Source organism: Chiroxiphia lanceolata, chromosome 1 (assembly GCF_009829145.1).
Source record: "Chiroxiphia lanceolata isolate bChiLan1 chromosome 1, bChiLan1.pri, whole genome shotgun sequence".
Classification (NCBI taxonomy): Eukaryota; Metazoa; Chordata; class Aves; order Passeriformes; family Pipridae; genus Chiroxiphia; species Chiroxiphia lanceolata.
Genome location: NC_045637.1, coordinates 138,115,890 through 138,139,596, shown reverse-complemented (window position 1 = coordinate 138,139,596; position 23,707 = coordinate 138,115,890). Strand labels below are relative to the sequence as shown.

Here is a 23,707-nt window from a genome sequence, read left to right as displayed (position 1 = left end):
CTGAAAACTGCAAACATATTAGCATAATTTTTAGCTTTTTCTGGTCAGAAACTTTCCAATGAAATATACTTTAAGCAAACAACACTAATCTCAGAGAGCTGAAATATTTGGTAAAAACATCAGTAAAGACAAAAGTTGGAAAAATCCCTGTAGATTTCAGTCAAACAGTGACCTTATTTCTTATCAGACATCCTTGGAGTGTTCTAGAGCTTTGGCTTTCCAGATTCTAGCTCTGGGGCAACTCAGTTAGAGTCTGATCTGGGGTAGGGACCCCAGCTCTCCATGGTCTCTTCAGCAGAGCAAGTGCTTGGGGTTACCAAGTAGTAAGGCATGCCAGGGATTTCAATGCCCATTACTCCTCAGCAGTGTTTCCAGAACAGAAGTTTAAACAGTAATTTTGGCTAAGAATGGGTCCCCTCACGCCCAAAAGAGAGACTTCAGACCATGAAACAGCTGACCTTGCCTAAGTTGGAGACCTGGCCTCAGCTGAATGTGGCCCCACAGTATGAGGTTCTAGGAGCTGCCAGGGTTCACAACTGTTTTTCATTATGGGAACTACATGCTGGTAAAATAAAACTGATTTCTAATGTTTAAAGTTCCAAAGAATGGGGAACTCCAGGACCCAGATAGCTGTTCTTAACATGTCGCACATATTTCCATTGTTTTTTCCTGGATAATTTTCCAGACAAGGAGTTGCAGAACTCCCTGAGAAATCTCAGCTTTTATTATAATTAACTTCTCAGTATTAGCATGCACCTATGTTCTTTAGGTCCTTTTGCATAGTTTTGGTATATGCCCAGGTGTAATATTTCTGTGTTACGGTGAGAGTTGACATAAAAATTCAGAACATCTAAGAAACAGCAGTTTTCTGTTTCTAAGGATGTATTACATATATGGTGGATACTTCAAGAGAATAACTGGGTTTTTCTTCTTCCATTTATGCTCTATGCTCTTAATTCTGTTTTTTCTTTCCCTTGATGAAAAACACTGTAATTAGTCAATATAAGATGTTTCTTAGGATGAGCCTGTGATGGTCAGTGATGATGAATCCATCCAATCTTCCAGTTTCTATGTTCACAGATTACTTTCTTTTGGCCAGGCTCAGCTAGCTAGAAGTTGATGTGAACAAACAGGAGAACCAGAAGATGATGCTCACTATCATAGGAGGTGGAATTTAGAGGACATAACATGACCCTCCAGAAAGGAGGCATCCTGAGCGAACCATAATCAGGTGTCAAAACCATACTACCCAATATGACTGTGACATGCAGTCCCCATAGCTTTCTCCCAGTTGTGCAGGTGTACACAAAGGTTATGGAAAAAGCACTATTTGATCCCCAAAAGCAGAACTTTTAGGAAAACATATTGTAATTACCCATGCACCAATTTAAAGCTCAGACACAGCATCAATTCCCTTGCCATGACATAGAGCATCAAACACATTCTTAACATTATTGTCCCTTATTTTATACCTGTATGTTTAATGCATACTTGTGCATGAATACAGTCCCTACAGCAATCCAAATGTTTTACCTCAAGGTATTTTACATGTCTCAGTATGTTCTTTCATATCCCTGACTACATATAAACTTAATTCATACCATATCCTAAAGCTCCCACAGGGAAAACAAAGAATACCTAGTTCACTTTTTACTGAATGTAAAACAGATCCATAAAATTCTAAGCTAACCACAAAACAAATGTAATGGTAATATCAAAAATGTTTGATTGCTTCACCTTGCCTGTAAGTCAATGTGTATGCTGAAGATGGATCATGCAAACAAATAGTTTTCAGACCAAATCCTACACGGTCTGCTCTTTCAAGCATAATTTCTTCAGCTATCCTGATGCTACTCTGAGTATTTGTTTCCACAATTTAAAACACTAGCACTCTTACTACACTCTTAGACAAAACTGTTACTGATGGACAAAAAAAAACAATCTTGGAAAAGATTTTTGCTCTGAAATAATTAAAGCCACTTACTGTTACTTAAAGCAATCACTTGTATGGCTACAGCAGTGAGATGAACATTTGGTTCCACTTCTTCTAATAAAGTACTTTTTGTTTTCAGTCTTGAATCTCAATCCTCAGTCTATGGTATAATATTTTGTATATTCATATCTTCTGGGAAAAGGTTTTGAAAGAGTAAAAATGCTCCTTGTTCCCTCTGCTCACAACAGAGACTGGCCATGTTGCTTTATCCGGTCATGTAAGTAATGCAGCTTCAATAGACTGAAGTACTTTTCCACATGACAAGCCTGCGATTTCTCCTCCCCTTCGAAATTAGTCACTAAATAACCTCCTTGGCACGTCACCCAGTCACAAACTGTGCAACGCTATGTGATTCAATCACTCAATCATTTTTTAATGTGTGCCTATAAGATGCATAGAAAGAGACTAACATTATGGAGTGAACCACAAAAGAGATTCACAAAGGGGAAAGCCATAAATAAAATAGTGAGTAACCCCTGTTTTGGTAAAAGAGTGCATTTTAAAGGCAACACTATGAGACACATACATATTAACTCCCCAACAGGTGAAGACCTCCAACCATTTAGCAAACCCAGTACACAGAATTCTAGAAAAAAAATCCAGCAGTTATAAACCTTAGAAGCTTTTCACCTACTCAGATTGGTAGTGACACTCGGTAGAAGGAAGCACAAGCTCCTCCCGTGGAGGAGGCTGTCTACTCATTAACTGGGCACCTGAGCCTCTTGGCTAACCTGAACTTCAGGGTACCAATAAATCAATCTCATTGTTATCTCTGCAGCACACCACACTAGCCATTGTGATTAGTTGTTGTTTGGCTTTTCTTTCTTTTTTTTTTTAAAAAGAGGGTACAATAGAGAAGGCAAATATATTTTCAAAAATTAGAACAAAAAGAATGCTTCCCTCCCTTCTATCCCCTCACCCCAAAAGAACACAGAATACAGAAATTGTCTCCTTAAAATACAATAGTCACAGTCTAAAAGAGATGGCACTTAAATATCATAGGGGAAAATCTCATGACATGAGCCCTTCCCAGTTATCTTATACTTTGGGAGGGTTGGTTTGGGATTTTGTCTCAATTTTGTTTTTATGCAAGGAAAAACTTCCTATACCATCATGACTGGCATTCAAAGGAATCAAAATACAAATTAAGCACATGACCATGATCTAATATTGCTGTACAGAATCAGTTATAACAGGACCTTACTGGAGCAGCATTTCTGTTTCACAGTACTACTCTCAGTGTCTCAGCCATTAGTGAAGAAGGAATCATTCACTTCCGCTACAAAAGGGCAATTTGATACAAAGCATTTAAGTAAAAGGACAAAGATCATAGCAGATCTGGCAGGCAAAACTAAAAATTCAAGTGTTCCACCCCATACTACACCCAGCCCAACAGTAGATAAATCCTCCAGCTTTGTAGACAGCTGCTGTGAGTTCTGATTTGTAATGTACCCTGTAAATTTGTATGCCATTATTGATCTTGTCCAGAACTTCAAAAAATTTGTATGTAGTCTAATATAAAGTTTTTTCAGAAATGTAAAAAAAATTCATTTTGTCTTAAAGGCTTACTTTTCAGTTTCACAGTAAAATATTTTAAAATATTGTTTTTACTAAATATTTGCACTAGCACTATAATAAACTTATTATGGCACAGAAACAATGTTAAACCTATTTATTTTTATTTCAAATTTAATCAGTCAAGGCTGGTTTCTTGCAGTATAAGAGTAAAGCAGTATTTACCATTGAAGCATCTGGTTTATATTTTGCAGGTTTAACTAACCAGTCAAGCATCCTCTTTTAATGAATGGATGTATATACTTGACCTAGTTAAAAAGTTGCTTAGGTCGGTGGACCAACCAGACTCAAAAACATCAAAAGTAAAAAATACAAGCAAATTCTCCTAGTACATTTAATGCCATACATGCTTTCCAACAGTTGCAGAGCATATTCTTCCATCCATGCTCTTCCTTGCAGGCTAGCAAACCTTCAGTGACAAATAATATTATTATGCTAATATGCAGAATAAAAAAGATGACTATATTTTACTGCAGTTTCCCTGCAATGAATTCCAAGCTGGTAGGCTGCACATTTGCAGTAATTGCACTCTAGCATGATAAAGTATATCCCAGAGCATCAGACACACTACAACTAGTTCTCCATATGTATGACATTATACGCAAGAATCTTCAAGTATGGCAGATGCATACAAAAAGTTTTTCATGAGATGAATTAATCTTCTTTTAATTTTAAAATATATCATAAATATCGCAGTTACATCATTACCAAGGCTGTAATTTAACTTGTAGGTTCTAACACATACAAACAACTCAAGCATCACTTTCCATTTCAATCACTTTATCAGAACCCTCAAGCATTATCTAACTTTCCATGTATTATCCTACGTATAATTACTTGCCATATATTTGTTTATAAAGTACTGTACAGAACTAGAGCTCCTTTTCAGCATAAACAAAGGGGATGCCCCTAAGAGGCACAACACCCCGTGCTTCACTGAAATCAAGCCTAGACGTTTAAGTTAATTTACAACTTTATAACCAATGTTAATGTCTATATTAATGGCAGACTCAAGTTACCACAGACCTGTAACGCCAGTCACCCTCATCACCATCCTTTATTCTGTGTTATTAATAACGTTGGTCCGTTGGACCTTCCCACCAATTCGCTCATCACATTCCTTTATTTTCTGCTTATTTCCCTCATTTTGAAGCAGAAAAAAATCTTAGAGTTTAAACATCAGTAAAACACACAATTATAAACCCAGAGAATATTTTGAAGTCTACTGTGGGGTATACACAAGTGGCATAGACATAAGTTATTGCCTGACTGCTGATCAAAGGTTTTTCTGTTCCTGATAACAGCTCTTTTTGTTCCTATTCCCTTAATAATACTTTCATGGATGAAAATAATTAAGTAGTTAATGCCTTGTACTGCTGTAAACAACTATTTCCTTGACAGAAAACAGGGAAGCACTTAGGTGATTGCTGTTCACTAGCTCAGGACTTGGTTTTGTTCTCAGCACTCTGGAACAAAGCTTGTGATGGAGTCAGTGGGGTTTTGCTCAAATCTAACAAGTTAGTTCAGTACAGCAGAACCCAAATGGAAAGACAGTTTGATGATGACAGCTTTTACAGACGTATTACAAAAGAAGTATTATTTTCTTCTGGTTTTGGGAGGTTTGGATTTAGGGTTTTGGGTGTGGGTTTGGTTTTGTGGTTGCTTTTTTTTGTTGTTGTTTTGTGGGGGTTTTTTTTGCCAAGGAAGGTCTCATGCCACTTTACCAGTCCTACAGCCCACCCAGCTTCTAACTCTGATCCAAGAAACCAACAGTTTGGGACAACAAAGATGAATCTGTGGAGTTGTCTGCAGGATCTCCTATATTTGCTGCCTCTGATACACAAGACTCATGAAGGCAGCTGGAGAACCATGATCAGTATCTTTCTTCTCTCTGCTTAGGGTGGCACCATGACAAGGACTTCTCAGTGTGGTTACTTGCCACAGTCCGAGGGGGGAGGGGAATGGGGCCGTGACACAGCACGGATGGGTTCATGGACAAGGTAGAGATGCAAAATGGATGCTTTATTGAGGTGTGTCAGGGTTTTACGAGTTTTAGGTGGGGAAAGGCCCAGGACGTGGCGTGGAGCATGAGACAGACAAGCAGGGGGACAAACCAGGACAGGGACACGGGCAAAAGGGGGAGGAGCGGGGGAAGCAGGGAGCAGGCAAACTCATGGCAAGCCTGGGCATGTCCAGGCTGTGCACTGTGTAGTGTGAATACAATGAAACCACATAATAACAGTAAAGTCCATATAATAACTGTAAGGTCCATATAATAAAATCCTGTCAATTGCTTTATGTTTTTCCCCACGCCTGGAACTGTTCCCGTCCTGAATCTTGCTCTTTCACAGTTACTCACTTTTTTTCAATGACAGGAGAGTGATCCACTCCTTAGCTTTGCCTCCAAACATTCAGCAGAGAAGAAAAAAGGGTTCCTATCCCATCCTGATCTCAGTCTCAGTTGCTTCCCTGTGGCAAAAATGAGGGAGCAGGACGCGGGTTCCCCCCCTCCTCCCCTGTTCACAAAGGCACCAAGGTGACACGCTCCCTGGTGCCCAGCCAGGCTGTGCTGGTGCCGTTCTGCTCTCCACACCGCTTTCCATGACCCCCAAAAATTCTTTCAAACTGGACTCAAGTTTTTCACATCAGCTCTCCAGCCCACTGCCCATATTTATACTTACAAGGATGTGCATGGTGTTCCCTTGAAGACTGAAAATCCTACAGAAGCTCTTTGAATTTGAGAGGCCAAGCTAAACAAACAGGGAGGGAACAGAACAGTTCTGGCTGCCTAACACATACTGGTTTGAGATTATGCACAGACCACACTATCTTCTTCTAAACATACATATTGTTTGCTATTCCCTCTGTTTACTGATTCCAAAGGCATGCAGTGAAACAGATATGCCTTGAGGTAAACACAAGTAACATAAAGTTCTCTTAAACTTATTCCAAACTCCCTGGTTCTTAAAAAAGAAATGCAAACAAATAAACAAAAAGCCCTCTCACACCACAGAGCACATTATTACCAGCTAGAATGAACCACTATAAAGGGGACAGGCAGCTCTACAGCTTCACTGCTGTCAAAGCAGCACACTCTCCAGAACAGCTGGAGCTTGCAGTGTGGAGCAATCTGTGTAGAAAGCCTTTGAACCAGCCCACAGGTGAGCACCTGAGCTCCAAAGAGAACAGTGCTTTGTTGTAACCTGTGTATTAAAATTACATATACATACATACACACATGTTTTGCATACCAGCAGTAAATTTTTGGCCTATACTTTGGTGATGGCAGATTAATTCAATCTGAAATTTTTGATTTTTAGGGATTTAAAAAGTTAAAGGTAAGCAAGTACACGTGGGAAATCCTCTGTTGGAAACGCTATAAGCCTCAATTTTTTTTAAAGTTTACTAGAACAAATATAGCCAACTCTCTCTGGAGTTGCATGAAGAAGGTTCTGCAAAACTGAAGTATTACGTCAGGTCTGCAGTCTGCCTTTCTACCCTGTAATTTAAACCTCATGCTTCCCCCTCATTTCTGTACTGATTTAAACAAGGACATTTTCCTAGCTATAGGAAAGTATCACAGCATGTATCACAGACATATATGCATTAAGCACCTCTCAAAAAGTTAAGAGGCAATATTAGTTGCTTTGTATTGAGGATTTGTCTCACCTAATGCTGCATTAAAAGAAAGTCAGCCAGGCACCCTTCAGAGTCGGCTCATTCCCCGAGAGCTGGGTGGGACAAGCTGTCCTTTGGCACTCCCAAACTCTCGCCACTGACTGCAGTGGGCGGCAATTTCTACACTGTGCTTGTAAGGAAGGATTAGATTTTTTTCCTAATTCTTTATAGTGAGCCTGCCCACATGTCTTTTCATTTAGCTCACTCTGCTCTGTTTCTCACCCTACTTTCTTCCTTTTTTCTTTCTTCTTTATAATTTAAGCTGAGATCCTATAACTAGAAAGGACAATGGCAGCTTCATTCCAACTGCTACTTGCTGGTCCATGCAATGGACATTGCTGTGATCCATTTGGTGGATCCAATCTGGCCTGTGGTTCCTGTTTGATTGAACTAAGAATTAAAGGTCTCTCTCCTGAAGCTGGCAATAAACATTGTTTATTTATCAACAGAACAATACAGAAGCACATTTACTTTTATTCTCCTCTTCCTCTGTCCTACCATTAGCACATTTATTTATGCCTAAACTTTTTAACTCCTAAATGCAGAGGACTGTGTTTGTGGCATGAAAACTGTCCTTCTTAGTCAACAGTCAATGCAGAAATATTAATAAAAAGTAGCAAATCACATGCTACAAACATTCAGCTAACACATAACTCATGACTTGGACTGATGGTCTTAAAGGTTCTTTCCAATCTAAATTACTCTTATGATTCCATGAAACTGGGAAGAGAGAGAAGAGGTAAAGAAAACTTATGTGGAAAGATAATAAGGAATTCTCAATGTAAAACTACAGAAGAAAGAGGAAAAAAGATAAAACAAAAAGGGAATGAGACAGGGTGAAGGACAGTAATAGGAGTTTGTGAAAGAGGCCAAGGATAAAACAAAGTAATATTGGCAATGGAGTGCTGAGAAATTAAAAGCAAGAAATGGATAATAAATAATAAAGAAACAAAAACAGGAGACTTACTTAAGCTTGGATTTGAGGAACTGATGAGAAAAAGAGCAGTGAGAGAGACTTTAGCATATGAAGGGAAAATCAACAAAAAATTCGATGAAAGAAAAAAACCCAGAATTAAATGGAAAAACATTTTTCTTAAGGCTAGAAGATTTTGCATCAGTTCTTGTTATAATAATGCTGTAGCCTCACATAGCAGGCATGGGATGGAGACGGAGAGAGCAAGAAAGGAAGGAAAAGAAGGACGAGAAGGGAGAACATCCAACATAAACTTCTTTAGTTTGGTTTGGTATTTTAAGGGTTTTTTTGCAAGTGTGGTCAGAACCCGAGGGTGTTTTATAGGAAAGAAGTGAGCAGAACACTTCAGGAAAATACCAGCTGGAGTGACCCACAAATGCTTGAGGACATGGGTAAAGAAGCTAAGGCCATCACTTGCCTTTGCCAGCCACTCTCATACTCAAAACAAAGATGTTTGAGATGCACTTTAAAGCTACAAATGGCTTTTGAAACCTACTACTTTGTGCAGCCATTACCACTGAAGATGCAGTTAAGGTTCAAAACAGCTTTATCTCCCTCAGACCTACAGGAAGTAACAGCTCTCTACAAGCCAGGCCTTAGTGCAACATCTCTGAGACACAACATGCAGTGGGACTGAGTGCTGAGAGAACGCTGAGGTGGCTGTTGCCCTTTGTACCTGTCATTAGTGGGGGATAACAGAAATTCTGGTTTGATGAAATCATCACCCAGTTCTGAAAAGTGGTGAGACACGTCATGTGTGTGTGCGCAGCCCTTACTTCTCAGAAAACTTTTTCCCTTATCAATTCCATCATGTTATCAACCCCCTGACCACAGAGACTTAGGACCCCAAGCACACCTGCACTGTTCAACAGCCCTTCACATTCCTAGACTAAGACCATCTTTTTTTTCCTTTGTAAAACAAGAAGCAAATAGAAAAATAAGAGGAAAGCAATATCACACTTCCTCCCATAAAATGGTGAGCTTACAACACGTATCTTCTTAAATCTAGCTAGAGGAGCAGGCTCTGTATTTGGACTAGCCTGGTTATACCTGTACTGAACCTGCTGACACTCCCTAGTTGACACTATCACAGATTAGCTGTCAGTGAGACAACTCTGGCGACACACTGGCTGAACTCTGCTTGGAAGGGAAGGGAGCTAAGGCCCCTTGGAGCTTGACCCAGAGACGTCCCATGAGAGCTTCCAGTCTAGCCATGCTTTAGGCAAACTGAGCAAAAAGACGGATAAGATGCAGAACATTTTGCATTGGCCTGACTGAAATCACAGTGCCTCTGTATGGAGGTTTATTTCCCCAGCAACATTTCATCATTTGAGCTATCCCACTGCTACCAGTCCGCCTTACTTTACTCCTGATCAGCAAGACAAACATCCAGATCAGTTAACAGGCATGTATTTCTGCCTATTTATGTATTTAATTTCCAATGAACGAATGAAATGTGAGAGTTAAAAAAAAATGTTTATATTATCCAATTAAGCAGAGACAAGTTAATAAATTTCTCATGCTTTTTTCCCCCTATGCTTCCTGAGTGTACTGTGCAGACAGAGTAGTGTGGTGAGTACATTAAGAAACCTCTTGGCATTTTAGCCAAGATTTTTCAGGGTGCTATCACAAATGACAAAAATATAAACACACTGAAACATAACACATTTCAATCCTAAAAAGGTCAGATTTACAAAATTACATCATTGATTTGCCAATATCCACATTTAACTCATCAGTACAGCATGGCCCACCCATCCCCTAAGCTGTTAGACTGTTTGGATTGAACATATAAAAGCTGTTACTGATCTATTTTTCTAAAGTTAACATTCTGACAACCCTCATACCTGGTGCTGCATTCAAACCAACTGTTGTTTTTGCTTTCAAACCAACTGTTCCTTTTTATGGTAGAATTTTCTGAGAATAGAGTCATGTAATTCATGAAAATGCAGCAAGCATTTCCTCCCTCCTCCCCATCTTCTTTGAAGAGATGAAGGACATCATGTACATAACATACATAGCCACCACCAATGCAGGGAGCCAAACCCTTCAGACCAGTCTCAATTTCAGCAGTTCCTCAGGGCACCACAGAACTGATGGGGTCATCTCTTTTTTTTTTCCAAAAAAGGAATAGTTTCAAACATGTACAGTTCTGGTACAGATCAGCATTTTTATTTGGTTTAAATATGCTGTATATCAAATTTCTGCTCTTTAAAAAAAAGAAATACTTTTAGTAACTGCACTCATAAATCAAAATAAATGCATGGCTTTCTGACTCCCTGTACTAACGACTCAGCTCTTATTTTTGTTCCATATTTGTATCTCTTCTCACTGCACTGAAGCCAAATAAAACTGAGCAAGTTGATATAGTTAAATGAACATAAAGGAAAGCATAACCCTTGGTCTCTTCTGACATTACCAAACAACTAAGTCAATGCAATTTCTATTACAGATAAATGAAATAGGTTAGGATGTAAATAATATAAAAATATTCTAAAACAGAGCTGATAATCAAAAGACAAGCAGCATGCTTACACCTGTTTCTTCCAATATAAGTACACAGCAAATCAGAAGAAATAAGTTGCTGTGCTGAGTTTTGGAGTCAGCACTACTGGCAGGATAAATGGTCATGGAAGTCTTATTCACAACTGGATTTCGCAATGCAAGTGTCCAAGCCACACTGCATCTCAGAGCTGTAAGGTCAAACAGCATTTGCAGTTGTAAGTATGTCTTTTGCAATCTTAAAAGTGCTATCAGTGCCTCAACTAAGAGTCCCTTTAGATCACAAACTTCTTCCTATACTGTTCGAATCCTACATTTTTTTTTCATTTTACTTCCTTCTATCCAAAAAAAATACAAATTGGTCAGCATCGCTGAAGTAAACAACCTAGTTTACCTTAAGGCCAAGATATCTATAGTAAATATAAAGTGACTGAAGGACTAGCCCTTTATCCAACACACCCTTTCAGTCTTTTTACTTAGTCACATGGAGTTCAAATTTGCAATGATGTAAGAAAGGCATATATTCAGACAAAAATAATTTCAGCATCACATCATTTCTCATGGAGTCCTGTTGCGTGCTGATATTTGCAACTATCTTGCTTTTGCCAGCTGAGGCTTTTTTTAACCCCAGATCTTAACATGTATCCAAGAAAAAATATTTTTACTGCTCATACTTTCAGAAGTCTGATTAGTTTTCCAGAGCCCTTAATAGAAAAAGTACAATCCCACACAGAGAAGAATCAAGATCCTCAGATCGATAGCTGTATTCTCTTAAACACCACGTACTTGTTAACTCCTCCCTTTAGTATTCATAAGGCTTATCTAGAGGCAGGTAACTAATAACATCCTGAAGTGAAGACTCAGTGGAAAGTAGAGAATCTGGGACATGATCATGAAGTAACACATTTCTGATTTGTGAAAAACTTTTTGGGCAAGTTAAGGTCCTGAATAACAAGTGAATGGTTTGTTTGCAGAAGAGAAAACATTGTTTCTAACTTTACTAACTTTCAGGGAACCGTGGTAGCAAAATGCCCACTTTCACAAAGTGATTTTTAACCCCTGTTTGAGTAACAGCTCATTTGGAAAGCTACCTGGAAATCATAAATCTCGACTGGACTTTGACCTGCGGGATTCCAGCAATTCAGATAAGCTACCTGGTTTACAAAGGACAAAAAGGAGGACCTCCCCTCCTTGTAAGGGAAGTCACAACTATGAGCATTTTTATATTTGTCAATGTGTTTAGGGAGCTCCAGCAACATCTGACTATGTCAGCTATTTAGGAATTTCAAGTAAACAGTCAAATTAGTGCAAACTGTTCTACTAAAAGCAAGGGCAGTTAAAAAAAAAAGAGCGAGCAAAACTTCTAAAGAATTGGCACAAGAAAACATTATGTAAAAAGAGGTGGAGTAAGAATAAAACCAGAAACTAGTAGACAATAAAAAATAGACTCAAATCCAATCCTTATGTTTTTATTCAGGGCAAGCTCCCACTGAAGGCAGCAAAAGCTTTCCCTGACAACCTCAAACTTATGTGAGAGGTAAGATTTTTAGTTTTAATGAAGGACTGAAGAGACCTTCACCCAAGACAGATAGTACGTTGTCATTAAGTAACTTCATCAGCTCCAGGAAAAGCTCTAAGAAAACCTCAACATGAAAGGCAGGCCAGCTTGAATACAGACCTGTTAGTAGGAAATAAAGAACTCTCTCGCTAAAAATTCCACCCTCTGGGAGCTTCCAGGTAACTGGTTTTTGATATCTACCATATGACACTCCTTTTAGACTAACTGGGACATTACTGCATGGGTGTGGCAAACTCATGTTCCTTGAACAGTTTAATATCAAGAACATGACGCTTTCTTTCAACGGCCAGCTTAATGTAAACCTAAAATCCATCCTCATTACTTGAAAATTTCTCTTAAAAAAAGAAGAGGCATCTTTTAAAATGTTGGTATAGTAATAGGATCTATACATTTATATTCCTTATATTCATTACACACAATGTTTGTGAAATAAATATAGTACACCAAAAAAATTAGCCATCATATTAAAAAGCCACAGTGCAGTATCCATCCAACTGTAACACAGGATCTGTATCTTCAAACAGACTGGCTTTTGGCCGGAAAACATTTGAGATTAATATACTGTTTTATGTGTAGCTGAAATAAAAAAAAATAATTTTTTTTCTTCGTAATTCTATCCATTTTCCCACTAACTTAGGCTTTGTACAGCAGTAGGCATTGTATATCAAAGGATATATGAATGAAAGAGAACAGGTACATTTACAGTCTCTCATCACAGTTTGATTGGATGCAGGTACTTCTCAGTGTCTGCAGGTCTGTAGTTGCACAAATAATTGGCAACTACTGAAAACCCATTCAAGGCAAAAGTAGGAAAATCCATATCATTTAAAAGAATCCAGAACATCAAAGACTTCTATTATATATTTTGTTCCAATCTCAGCAAGATTTGTAATGGCAAGTTGGAAAATAACTGTTCGTGTTCAATATGTAAGTTTGAAACTAGACATAAAATCTGAAAGTAGAGAACAGTTAAACATTTATTTTCTCATACGGCTCAAGGAAGAAGAAACAGCTTCCATTGTTATGATTTAAATTCCCAGTTAATATGAAAATACCTTTCAGTTTGGAAAGAAAAAAAAAGAAAAAAGGAATTAGATATCCTTCTTTATTTATAAGCATCATCTTACCTTACATCTCTTGGTGAGTTCTGTTTCTAGATGACTTTGGCAGGTATTCTAATTCAGAATTAGTTTCAGAAATAAATGCCATTACATTTGCTCTTTAAAATAGAGCACTTTTTCTCTTTTCCTCAGACAAATTATGTGGGCTACAAGAGCTGCAGCGTCTCTGTTCAAGAGATTTCATGGACACTCAGAGGCTTTCTTTCTACTGTATGAAAGCTAAATCTGAGTAAGGAAGGCATTTTTCCTGTCCCGGAAATCAGTATAACCAAAACCAATGCTGAGCTAATGAGAAATGTTTCTTCCATGTGTTCTGTTTGGCAGACACTGCAAGTCATATCAAGGAAACACGTGATGTTTATAAATACAATATGGCTCATGTTGTCATAACCTCTCAATGACAAAAAGAGCATTAGAAAAAGCAGACAGCAAAACAGCAGGAAAGATGAGATTTGTATCATTTGGAAGGTCTCTATCAGATAATAGAGGTATTAGCATTTGCTTTATCTTTTTTTTTCTTTTTTTTTTTCCTTTTTCTTCCCTAAAGAAAACAAAGTTTTACAGTAATACGATCGGTAAGGCAAACACGTGGCAACTTACATAAATGCTATCCCATAGGTATTCTAGCACTAAAATGCATTCACCCAATTTAATGTTTGAATTCTTTTCCAATAAATACTTTTGTTCTAAATACCTCTATGTAGTGCAAGCAGCTCTTTTGTTTGTTGGTTTTTTTTTTTAGCTGTAGTGTGAATTGAAAAAATATAATTTTGGCAGCATTATCAGCTTTTATGTTTATTTGTAATGTTAGGATCACAAACAATCCAATAAAAATAAATTAAACATCTTAAAGAACCTGCAGGTATGTTTACAGGTACCTCAAGAACACAGAAGGATGATTCTGCTTTTACTATCTCTCTATCTTTCCTGAAAACCAGCACTGAATTTCAACATTCTTGGAAGCCTTAAATTCTTGGGGAGTTGTCTGAGGGTTTTTAGCACTTGTAGAGGTTTTTTTAAAGTTTGTAAATTGCATCTAACTCTACAGAGTTAAAATGTTAGCAACCTGCTATCCAGGCATTTTCAGGGGAAAAGTCAAAAGTTGGTGTGTCATTTCATTAGTAAAAGCTACTCAGCACAAGTTTATCCAACTTATCAAATGTCTGTCTCATTTTACTGTACAACTCATTTTACATCCTCTCCTCTCACTCTGGCAACCCAAACCCTCCTTGCTGCCAGGAACATCATCATCTTTTTGCCACACTAAATCCCAGAAAATTTGGAGTTTACAGGTACCCTGCACTGCCCCAACTCAGCTCTGACTCAACTTGCCCTAATTACTCTTTCTTAGAGAAACAGTCTCTGAAAAAAAATCCCAAACACCTCAAAGCATACCTCAATACAACAGCAGCCACAACAAGCATTCTTTGGATATTCTGGCCTCACCCACCCAGCAGAGGTCTTATACAAGTCAGGGAATTAAGCAAAATCATGGTGGGTCTAGGACTTCAAAATAAAGTCTAACCCACAGACTTTAGGGTAGGTGGATGGGAAGAGAAAGACTGCCAAGCAAAATAGCCACCAGTTTTTTATGAAGTACTAATTCCTTCCTAATTTTCAAAATTGGCTGGCAGGTGAAGTCCAAATCAAACCACTGCATAAACCAACATTACTAGTATCCAACTGTGCCACCAGACTAGTTTCTGTAACAGAAGGGGGAGATTATATTTTAGGATTCTTTCCCCTTTAGCCACTCCATAAAAGGAGGGCATAGGGAACGGGGAAAGATAATATGCTGTGCACATTCAGTGGGGGAATCCCTTCAGTGCAACAGCCCAGGACGAAAGGGGCTGTGACACTTGCAAAGAAATTCAATTCACTCAGCCATCAGTTCTTTACTGTCATCTCCTGACATTCAATCTATATACACCACCGCTGAATGGAGGGGAGGCAACCTGGGCCCTGCACTTTGTAAGTCTGAGAAAACTTTTTCTCCTTGTAATCTGTGCAAATCACAAATGCTAATTCCAAGGGGCACAGACCAGCATGGCCATGTACATGCATTTACACTGGAATTCAGAACAATGTCAGAGGGAATAAATAGAAAGACCATTTAAACATTTGTTCATGAGACAGTATTTTGTCAGAAGTAGTACTGTTGCACAGAGAGCTAGAAAATGCTGATGAACGATACAAGCTCAGATGAAGGAATAAATGAATGAAAAAATGCAGCAATGTGAAGATACATTTTTCAAAAAAAACCCCAGCTGTTGTGGATTTTCAGCGTACATTTTGGGAAAGGAAAAATAAATAAAGGGAGAGGACAAGCACAAATACTGAGTGAGACAGCACTATGTGGCTACCTCTTGCTTGAGCAGCATTCAACATGGCAGACCTGTCAAACAAACCATGCTCTTCAAGATGTAAATGGCCATGACACAATATTAGTAAGCAAGTGAGGCACTCGGAAGGATTTCAAGAGAAACTTTTCTTTAGAGTTTGCTTGGCCCCTCAGCAAATTCCCTTTTCTCAAACTCAACCCACTCAGAAAAACGCATGAAACAAAGACAACCAGGAAAATTAGAATTAAGGGACATGGTTCGATAAAGATCTGAGACTTACAGATCCCACATTCTTCTTGAGCATTCTGAAGTCTTCTTGTCCATATGGATAATACTATTTCAAGTGTTACTGCCAACTCTTATACAGGTCTCACATCTGTTTGGTAGTTAAAACAGGTGTTCAAGCTGGCAGCTAACATTATTTTCTGAGATTATTTTGGGCCTGTTACATGGAAATGATTATAAATCACATGAATAGAAGCCTGAACATCATCAAACCCAGGGATAAACATTCCAACGGGACAAGAAGGCAAACAGTAGAAAAATCTGTAAAGGCAAAACTTTCCCAAACCTCAAAAAAATAAAGCTTGAATTCACATTTGGCTGGAGATACAACCACGCTCAGTATCACCATGGAAAAATGTACTTACAAGGGCTAATTCATGATATTCTAAATACTGTTTTTCAACTGGTCAGACAATAAGCCGCTTTTCTGTAGGTATTTTGAAACAGTTAAACATAATGCAAAGCACACCCTCCCTCCTTCCTTCCTACTGTAGTGAATTTAGCACTCATTTATCATACGAAATTGAAAAAAATCAATTTGCCCAAAGCAAACATATGCAACACAAAACAAGGGATGAGAAGCAAGTTTTCTACAATCTTATGTGTACTGTACATTAACAGGACATAAAATGTACATGTTTCTCACTTAGTCCCCCCACAGTTCCATTCCCCTTAAGCTGGTTTGCTAAGAAAAGAGGGATAATCAATCTCTTTATTGGTGGTTGTTTCTGCTGAACTAATAACCTGTGAACCTCCAGGTGAATGTTAACCAGATTTAACCAAAGGGTAGAAACCATAAGACTACTATGACCCTACAAATTTTGCCAAATTAGAGATTTGAGAGGAGATCCTACAGTACTTCTGCCAAAGAGAGGAAAAGCTGCGGTGTGTGCTCCATCTTAGACTCCAGGGGATTAACGCTGGAGATTGTTATTACTTTAGGAAAAGCCTCAGTTAGGACCTGAGTGTTGCTGCATAAGGAAGAACCCAACCAAAAGACACACATCCTTAGACAAAGAGGTTTCATTATTTCTGGAGGTCAAGAAATCACTTGTTTCCATGCTCGTAACTTTGAAGTACAGAAGTTCACATAGTTCAAAAGGAAGACTTTTTGCATGTTTCTCCACAAAGCCCCAGTGAACATCCTGGCTGTGACTTCACCTCTCAGACCAGAAAGACAAGAAATTCGCCAATACAAAGGAAAAGCCAAATGAGAAAATAGCTGTTTTCTTGGATGCACAGAATTTCAAAGTGGCATCTTTGCATTTTTGTAGATTAAAATATAATATTCTACTAAGAAAACACAACTTCTGCAAAGGTCATCACTGCGTCACCAGAATTTTTTGGTTATGGCCAAAAGCAGCTAACTCAGCCATAATCAGGAGATGTCAAGCGTGCATATCTGTTGTACAACACAGTATTTTAAAATAAGCAATTCAAGTCATTACAGTTTTTGCACAGAAGCAGCACCTGTGTTCAAAACAACTCTGTTTGGCAGTAAATGCCTGGAAGAGGGCCAAAGAAGCAATCTTTACTTTTGAATATATATAGCTAACTACAGTAGCTAACTGTATCTGAAAAAGTCTAGAACTTTACCACAGTAGATACCTTCAGCATCCACTGTACACAGAACAAGAACAGTATAACATAACTTTATAAAGCCAAAGTGAAATTGTTACATGCATTAATGTCACAATGCACAATGATGTCATGCTTTCGAATATGAATGAGATGTATTGGATACATCCATTTACTGCCACAGGAATATAACTAGAACTGAAGAATTTCAGGACCTTATAGAAGACACTAAAAAGTATCACATCATCCCTTTAATGCACATCTATTTGTTTGCTCATGCTGTGTGTGCAGCAGTGTGAATAATCAAGTAATTAGATTTCTGACCTATACGAAATACCATTTTATAATTGAAGTGTATAAATGAAAGGTGGTTGAGACTAGTGCCTCTAAATCAGCTATTGGAATCTTTCTAAAATAATGTGGCCTCAAACTGTTTAAACAGAATAACTACTTACATGAAATATTAGTAATAGAGCAGTCAGGCATGCTCAGAATTGATAGCAAAACCAAGAAGAAAATGTACAGTTAAGCAAATCACTTCACAGAAGTTTTCTGCACAGTTGAATCAGTTTTGGAACACCCATAAAAGCCACAAATCAGGTAGGACAGTAGTGGTGTTCTGGCCCCATTGAGCTCATTTGGTTGTACCATTTCCTGAGGAGATGAGGTTGTGTAATCTCACCACCACCACCCTCTACTGCAACACCAGCTGTGGGTAACATGATGGAAGAGGAGCCATACAGCATCTCCTTCCTTCTCGGCATCAAGGTGGGAGATACAGTTCAGTGAAAGATAGAGGCAACGAGAGAGAAGAATCAAATGTTTCAAATGTATTCTCTATAGTTTCCTGATACAAAATGTTAACTTGAAAATGCAAATATACTCATCCTTGTTCAGTACAGGTAGAAAATTTTAGAAAAAAACAAAACCATTTACACCACAATGGGTATTTATCAGAATTTCCAATTTAAAATTTCAACAGACTTCAAGCTAGGTACATTTGCTCAGCCTCTGTAAACCAATCTGTGTTGAAACCTTATTGGAGTGTACTAGCACCATGCCATACTTCACTGTAAAAGGTTTGGAAACACAAAATTGGAAGCTGTAAAAACTCTGAGTACTGTCTGTGTCACAAAATACATAATTAAAGGCTATATTTTGCTTCACATGCTTTAATGCATCTAAACAAGATCAAACATCCAGTTAATGCCCAGGGCAAATAACTGGAAAAAGCAAAGCAGTTAAGAAACATTACAGCAAGCATTATCAGTTTCTTCCTCTGTATATATGTTGTACACATACCCTCGATTTTATGAATTGTTGTGTACATATTACATTTAATAATCTAAACACTGAGCATAAAAGCTGGAGGAAGAAGAAATATAAATGCAGCAGTAGTACTTACCCTTATATCTCCATTTACAGCTCTGGAAGTGTGATTAAATGCGTGTGCAGGATCTTTGTTGTAAACTTTAAGGAAAGATCGGTCTTGAATATTCCTGGAATTAAAAGAATCAGCAATGACAACAGATGAAAGTAGTTTTATTTACTTTGTTGCCCAAAAGTTTCAGGTAAAAGACAAACATAGGAGATCTGCAGCCGATCTATAAGAAAAACGTAAATGCCATAACTTAGACACACACAAACAAACAAAAGCCTACTCTGATTCTCTTTCCCATGGGAAGTATCATTCTTTCACTCCAACTACACACCCACAAAAATTAGATAGTGTTAAGTTTCTTTCAAGGTCCTGCCATAGAGTGAAAACACTTTGAAGACAATAGAGCTTCAACATTACACGGCACTAAAAAGGATTTAGTTAATATTTACATGTTTTATTGTGCACTCAGCCCACATGAATTTTTGCTATTCTAAGAAGGAAGAATATCAAAAGAAAAGCAGTCTTTCTAATTGTGATTATTCCTGAGGAAAGTTTTATTATCAGCTTGTTCACAAAGCTGAAAAAATGTCCACAAAAGCTAAAAATTCAGTAGCAGATAAATTCTTCCTCTAAACTTTATCTATAATAAAGACTTTCTTTTAAGGGAAAAAATAGATATTACAGAAACAAATAAATTAGTGAAAGTTTTGATGAAAGCTATCACAGAAATGGTTTAGATGAAAAGCCCTAGGAAAATACTTTTGTTTAATTAGTACTTTGTCATTAATTAGTTCATTTTTCAACTACTACATTTAGGAAAGAGTTAGACAACAGTAGTTTTTTATTTTGTCTCAAAACCTACCTTCCAATAATTTTATGGTTTTGACACTTGCCCTGAGTTCTGCTGATTTCTGGTTCACATTTTAATCAGTAGCAAAGCCTGAGATCTATGCTCACTTACATCCTCTCAAAGCTGAGACTCCTTTCACTTCCCAGTAGTGAACTCTAGAGAATTTACTTACACATGTGACTGAATTCCTTTCCTCCAGGTGCAGCTACCAGTCTAGTGAACTGATCTTAATCACTGGGATTATCATTTAAAAATGAAGGAAAGGATTCTCGGGCAGGTCCAATTTCTTTCTTATACTGTCACATTACAATCAGTGATTGCTTTCAATGAGTAGCTAGTCAGAACTTGTGCTGCTGTTGTAGGTGTCAAGTAGTTATTAAAGAAACCCCACAGCTTAAGAGATAGATCAGTGCCTCCTGTTTAAGAGCTGGAGGGCTGATGAGAAGTTTAGTATTTATGAGTGTTTACTTGTAGACTGCATAGGAAAATAGCTATCTTGCAGCAAGTTCAAGTTCTTCAATTATTTATGGTAACATAAACTGTTTTCCATCTTGCAAATGTGACCCTTTTGCTTTAAGACCTGCACTGGGAGTCTCAGTTACTATTTTCTGCCTCGACTTGGAACTATGTTCTTTTTGATACAAAGCAAGTTCTCTCATCTTTGGTTCAAGAAATGGTATATTATTCATTTAAATACATTTTATCTGCTGTCTTTTCTGTTGGGTGGATATGAGATGGTACCTCAACTAACTGGAGTTTCTTTTAAAAGCCTTTTCCGTAAATATTTCTTGTAGTAACATGACACTTTAAAGCAAAACATTGCTGCAAGGCAAAGCACCAGAATACTAGGCATTTGATCTCTGATGTGAATTGTATTTCACCTCACCATTTTGCTATTCTAAGATAAACATTACTGATAACAGGTATATATTACAGTACTTTTATTATTACTATAATTTGCATTACTGTATCTCCCAGATGCCCTTGGCATGTTCAAAGGCCTCACTCATCTGTGTGCTGTATAAACACCCCAGGAATACAACTTCTTCATCAGCTTACAAAGTGAATAGAGGTCACAAAAGACAACTGGGTAGCTGCAGAAAGATAAGAGAACAAAAAGAAATTAGAAGACCATAGTCTCTTCAGCCAGAGGAGCAACAAGCAAATCCTGAGACCACAGGCATGCTCTGAGTAGCCAATGCAACAGAGAGAGTGGAAAGGAGATAAACGCAGTGGCTTTGCAGGTGTCTGTGGAGGGCACCTTCCAAGCACATTAGAGGGCTGCCTGAGAGAGAGCATGAAGGCATTTGTTTGAAAATTAAAGATACCTAGAGTTCAAGTTGGCATTATTCACCAAGTGGAAGCAGATGGCACTTGGTACTGAATGAGAAATGAACAGTAGCACTGAAGTGGGCTTGGAGGAGCCCTCATAATGAAGACAAGTAGTTTAATGAGATGGAGAAGATACAGCCAGAGGACAAGTGAAAAAAATGCATGTGAAACAGTCTGCCTGTCAAACTAGGAGAATGATATTTGTTGCTTCATTTGAATGAGTAAGAGTGAACAAGATTACCTATTACCTGTGTCAACTGCTGAGAAAAGACGATTATAGCAGTTGCTATTAAAAAACTCATGCATTAGAAGAGCGTTTTTACACTACGTGATGGGAAAGGAAAGGCTGTACTATAGGGACATTCTGCAGAAAAAAAATCTAAAACCTAGACTGGATACAGAACCCTGAATCACTTTACTAAAAAGACTGAACTTTAATAGAAAGATAATGCTTTGCCCCCAGTGATTAAAAAAAAAAAAAGAAAAAGGAAGAAAAGGGGAAGGAGTATGATTGCCTAATGAACGGCACAGAGGAACATGAACCTCTGAGGGAGATGGAGGAGTTGACTGAAACCCTTGTATTTAACATAAGGAAGAAAGAAGTGAAGGAAGACATAGCAAGCAAAGGAGAGAAAAATGATGCTTCATTTCATCTGTTCTCTGAGAGGAGATACTGGCAAGATCTTGTGAAGAGTAAGGAACAGAAATGGAGAAACTGTTGTGGAAATTATTCAAAGGTGGTGAAAACGCAGCTGGTAGTGCATGCTTTAGACTCCAGTAAGCTGGAATTGCTGAGGTTTCCTAAGTGAGAAGGGTGGCAGAACTGAGAGAATTTTGTTATGGAGGAAGTCAGCTGGGTTGTGGGATTTCCTCTAGAAATACTCTACAATACAGCCATAGGAGCAGAGGAAGCAGATGTTGAGACTGAGCCAGGCCTGAGGTTGGCAGAGTGATGCCTGCAATGGGAGCAAGGGAAAAAAACGTGGAGTGGCATTAAGATAATCAACCACCACATTCTTGGGGGCAGGGAGGAGATGAAGTCATAAACTGCTAGTCTGAAACTTGAGGGAAGATGGAGGGATAAAGTGAGAGAAAACAAGCTGATGGGCCAGATGATAGTTGGCAATAATGCACTTGGCAACAGAGATATAGTAACACCTATCTTGATTCACTCAGTTGATTTGATCTTGTGAAAGACTGTTTGATGTATAAGAAACTTGGATAAATGATGACTGATGATGATGATGATGCAAAAAATCAGATGGGTCTTTGCAGAGGTATTACAGTGGCCAAACAGGGGTGTGGGAATCTGTAAAGCAAGTAAGATTAAAAGAAACTGAAATCTAAGAGGCTGGCTGATGACAAGACACTGGATAAACAGCCTGAGGAGAGCAAGACAGAGGTAAGATAATGGAGTGTGGTATTGTTCAGAGACCAAGAACAGGGATGGGAGAATTGGATGTGGCAAGGTTAGAAAAGCTCCAACTTGCTCTTTCAACTGCAATGTGATATGGAGAAACACCTGAGCCACAGGATCTCCAGAAGAAAAAAGGCAGCAGTGGAAAGTAGACTTCTCTTACTCCTGTTTGTATTGGCCATAGGAGAAAAACATTACAGTGCATCTACACTGCAATTGCTGTGGTGAACTCAGTTTGTGTTAGATGATGAGCAACTGGAACTGTTGTGAAGAAATAAGTGACATTCATGTTTGTTATTTCAGGCTCATGAGATCAGGCTTTGTGCTACCAGTAAAGAAAAAACTCACTTTTTCTGTAAATGTTTACTCTGTATTCTGTATTTCAAATAATTATGTTTCAGTTAAAATTCAATAAACATATGAAATATGTGAACCTTTATGTATTATATCAATATTTCAACAAGGTATGCCATTTATCAGTGGCTTGCGCATTTAGATACTGCACCTACAGCTGAAGGCATTGTCAGACCAGACCTCCCATATTACTCAGACACCACTGAACATTCCTTTATGTGTCAGGCCACTCTCTGTCAGATACTTATCAACCCCACTCCCTTTGTTTCTATAAGTGCATCACAAAACAAAAAACACAAAAAAACCCCCAAACCAGCAGCTATAATTCCATGTTTACTTACCTCACATCACACAATTCATAGTATATGTTTCTGCTCTCATCCTTGATGTAAATGGCGACGCTCGGCGATTCCAGCATTTTCATTGTCAGCTGCTGGGGGAAGGCACTTACAAAAAGGGCACGAATTGTGTCTGTGCTTGTGATTTCATTCGGCATCCGCAGCTGCTTCGTTTCATCTCCGTACTGAAGATACAACACACCTACGAGCAAACGTAATAGGAAGTTACATATTCTGAAGTGCACAGTAGTGATCTGGTTTCAAAGTCTATGTGGAACACATACCAAGCCCGAAATGAGAAGAGAAAAATCAACTCGCAGTTCTTAAAAAATAAAGCACATATGACATTTTCCTTTTCAACAGACTATTGGAATAGAGCATACAACAATGATATGGTTGTGCCTTGATA

General features: G+C 38.2%; 1 protein-coding gene across 22 annotated transcripts in view; it reads right to left on the bottom strand.

The window, feature by feature from the left end:
* KIAA1217 (KIAA1217 ortholog) overlaps positions 1 to 23,707 on the bottom strand; it is a 338,228-nt gene that overhangs the window by 53,487 nt on the left and 261,034 nt on the right. For 21 of the 22 annotated variants that reach the window (XR_004359376.1, XM_032700657.1, XM_032700743.1 and 18 more), the window contains 2 exons: positions 23,302 to 23,500; positions 19,032 to 19,125 (listed from right to left, as the gene is read on the bottom strand). Coding sequence is in view for 20 of the 22 variants with exons in the window: in XM_032700657.1 (XP_032556548.1) it covers positions 19,032 to 19,125; positions 23,302 to 23,500 (293 nt within the window). In the remaining 2 variants the exon portion in view is untranslated. Of the gene's footprint in view, positions 1 to 1,984; positions 2,219 to 19,031; positions 19,126 to 23,301; positions 23,501 to 23,707 lie in introns of those variants that run through there. The other variant, XM_032700738.1, reaches the window with a different exon arrangement.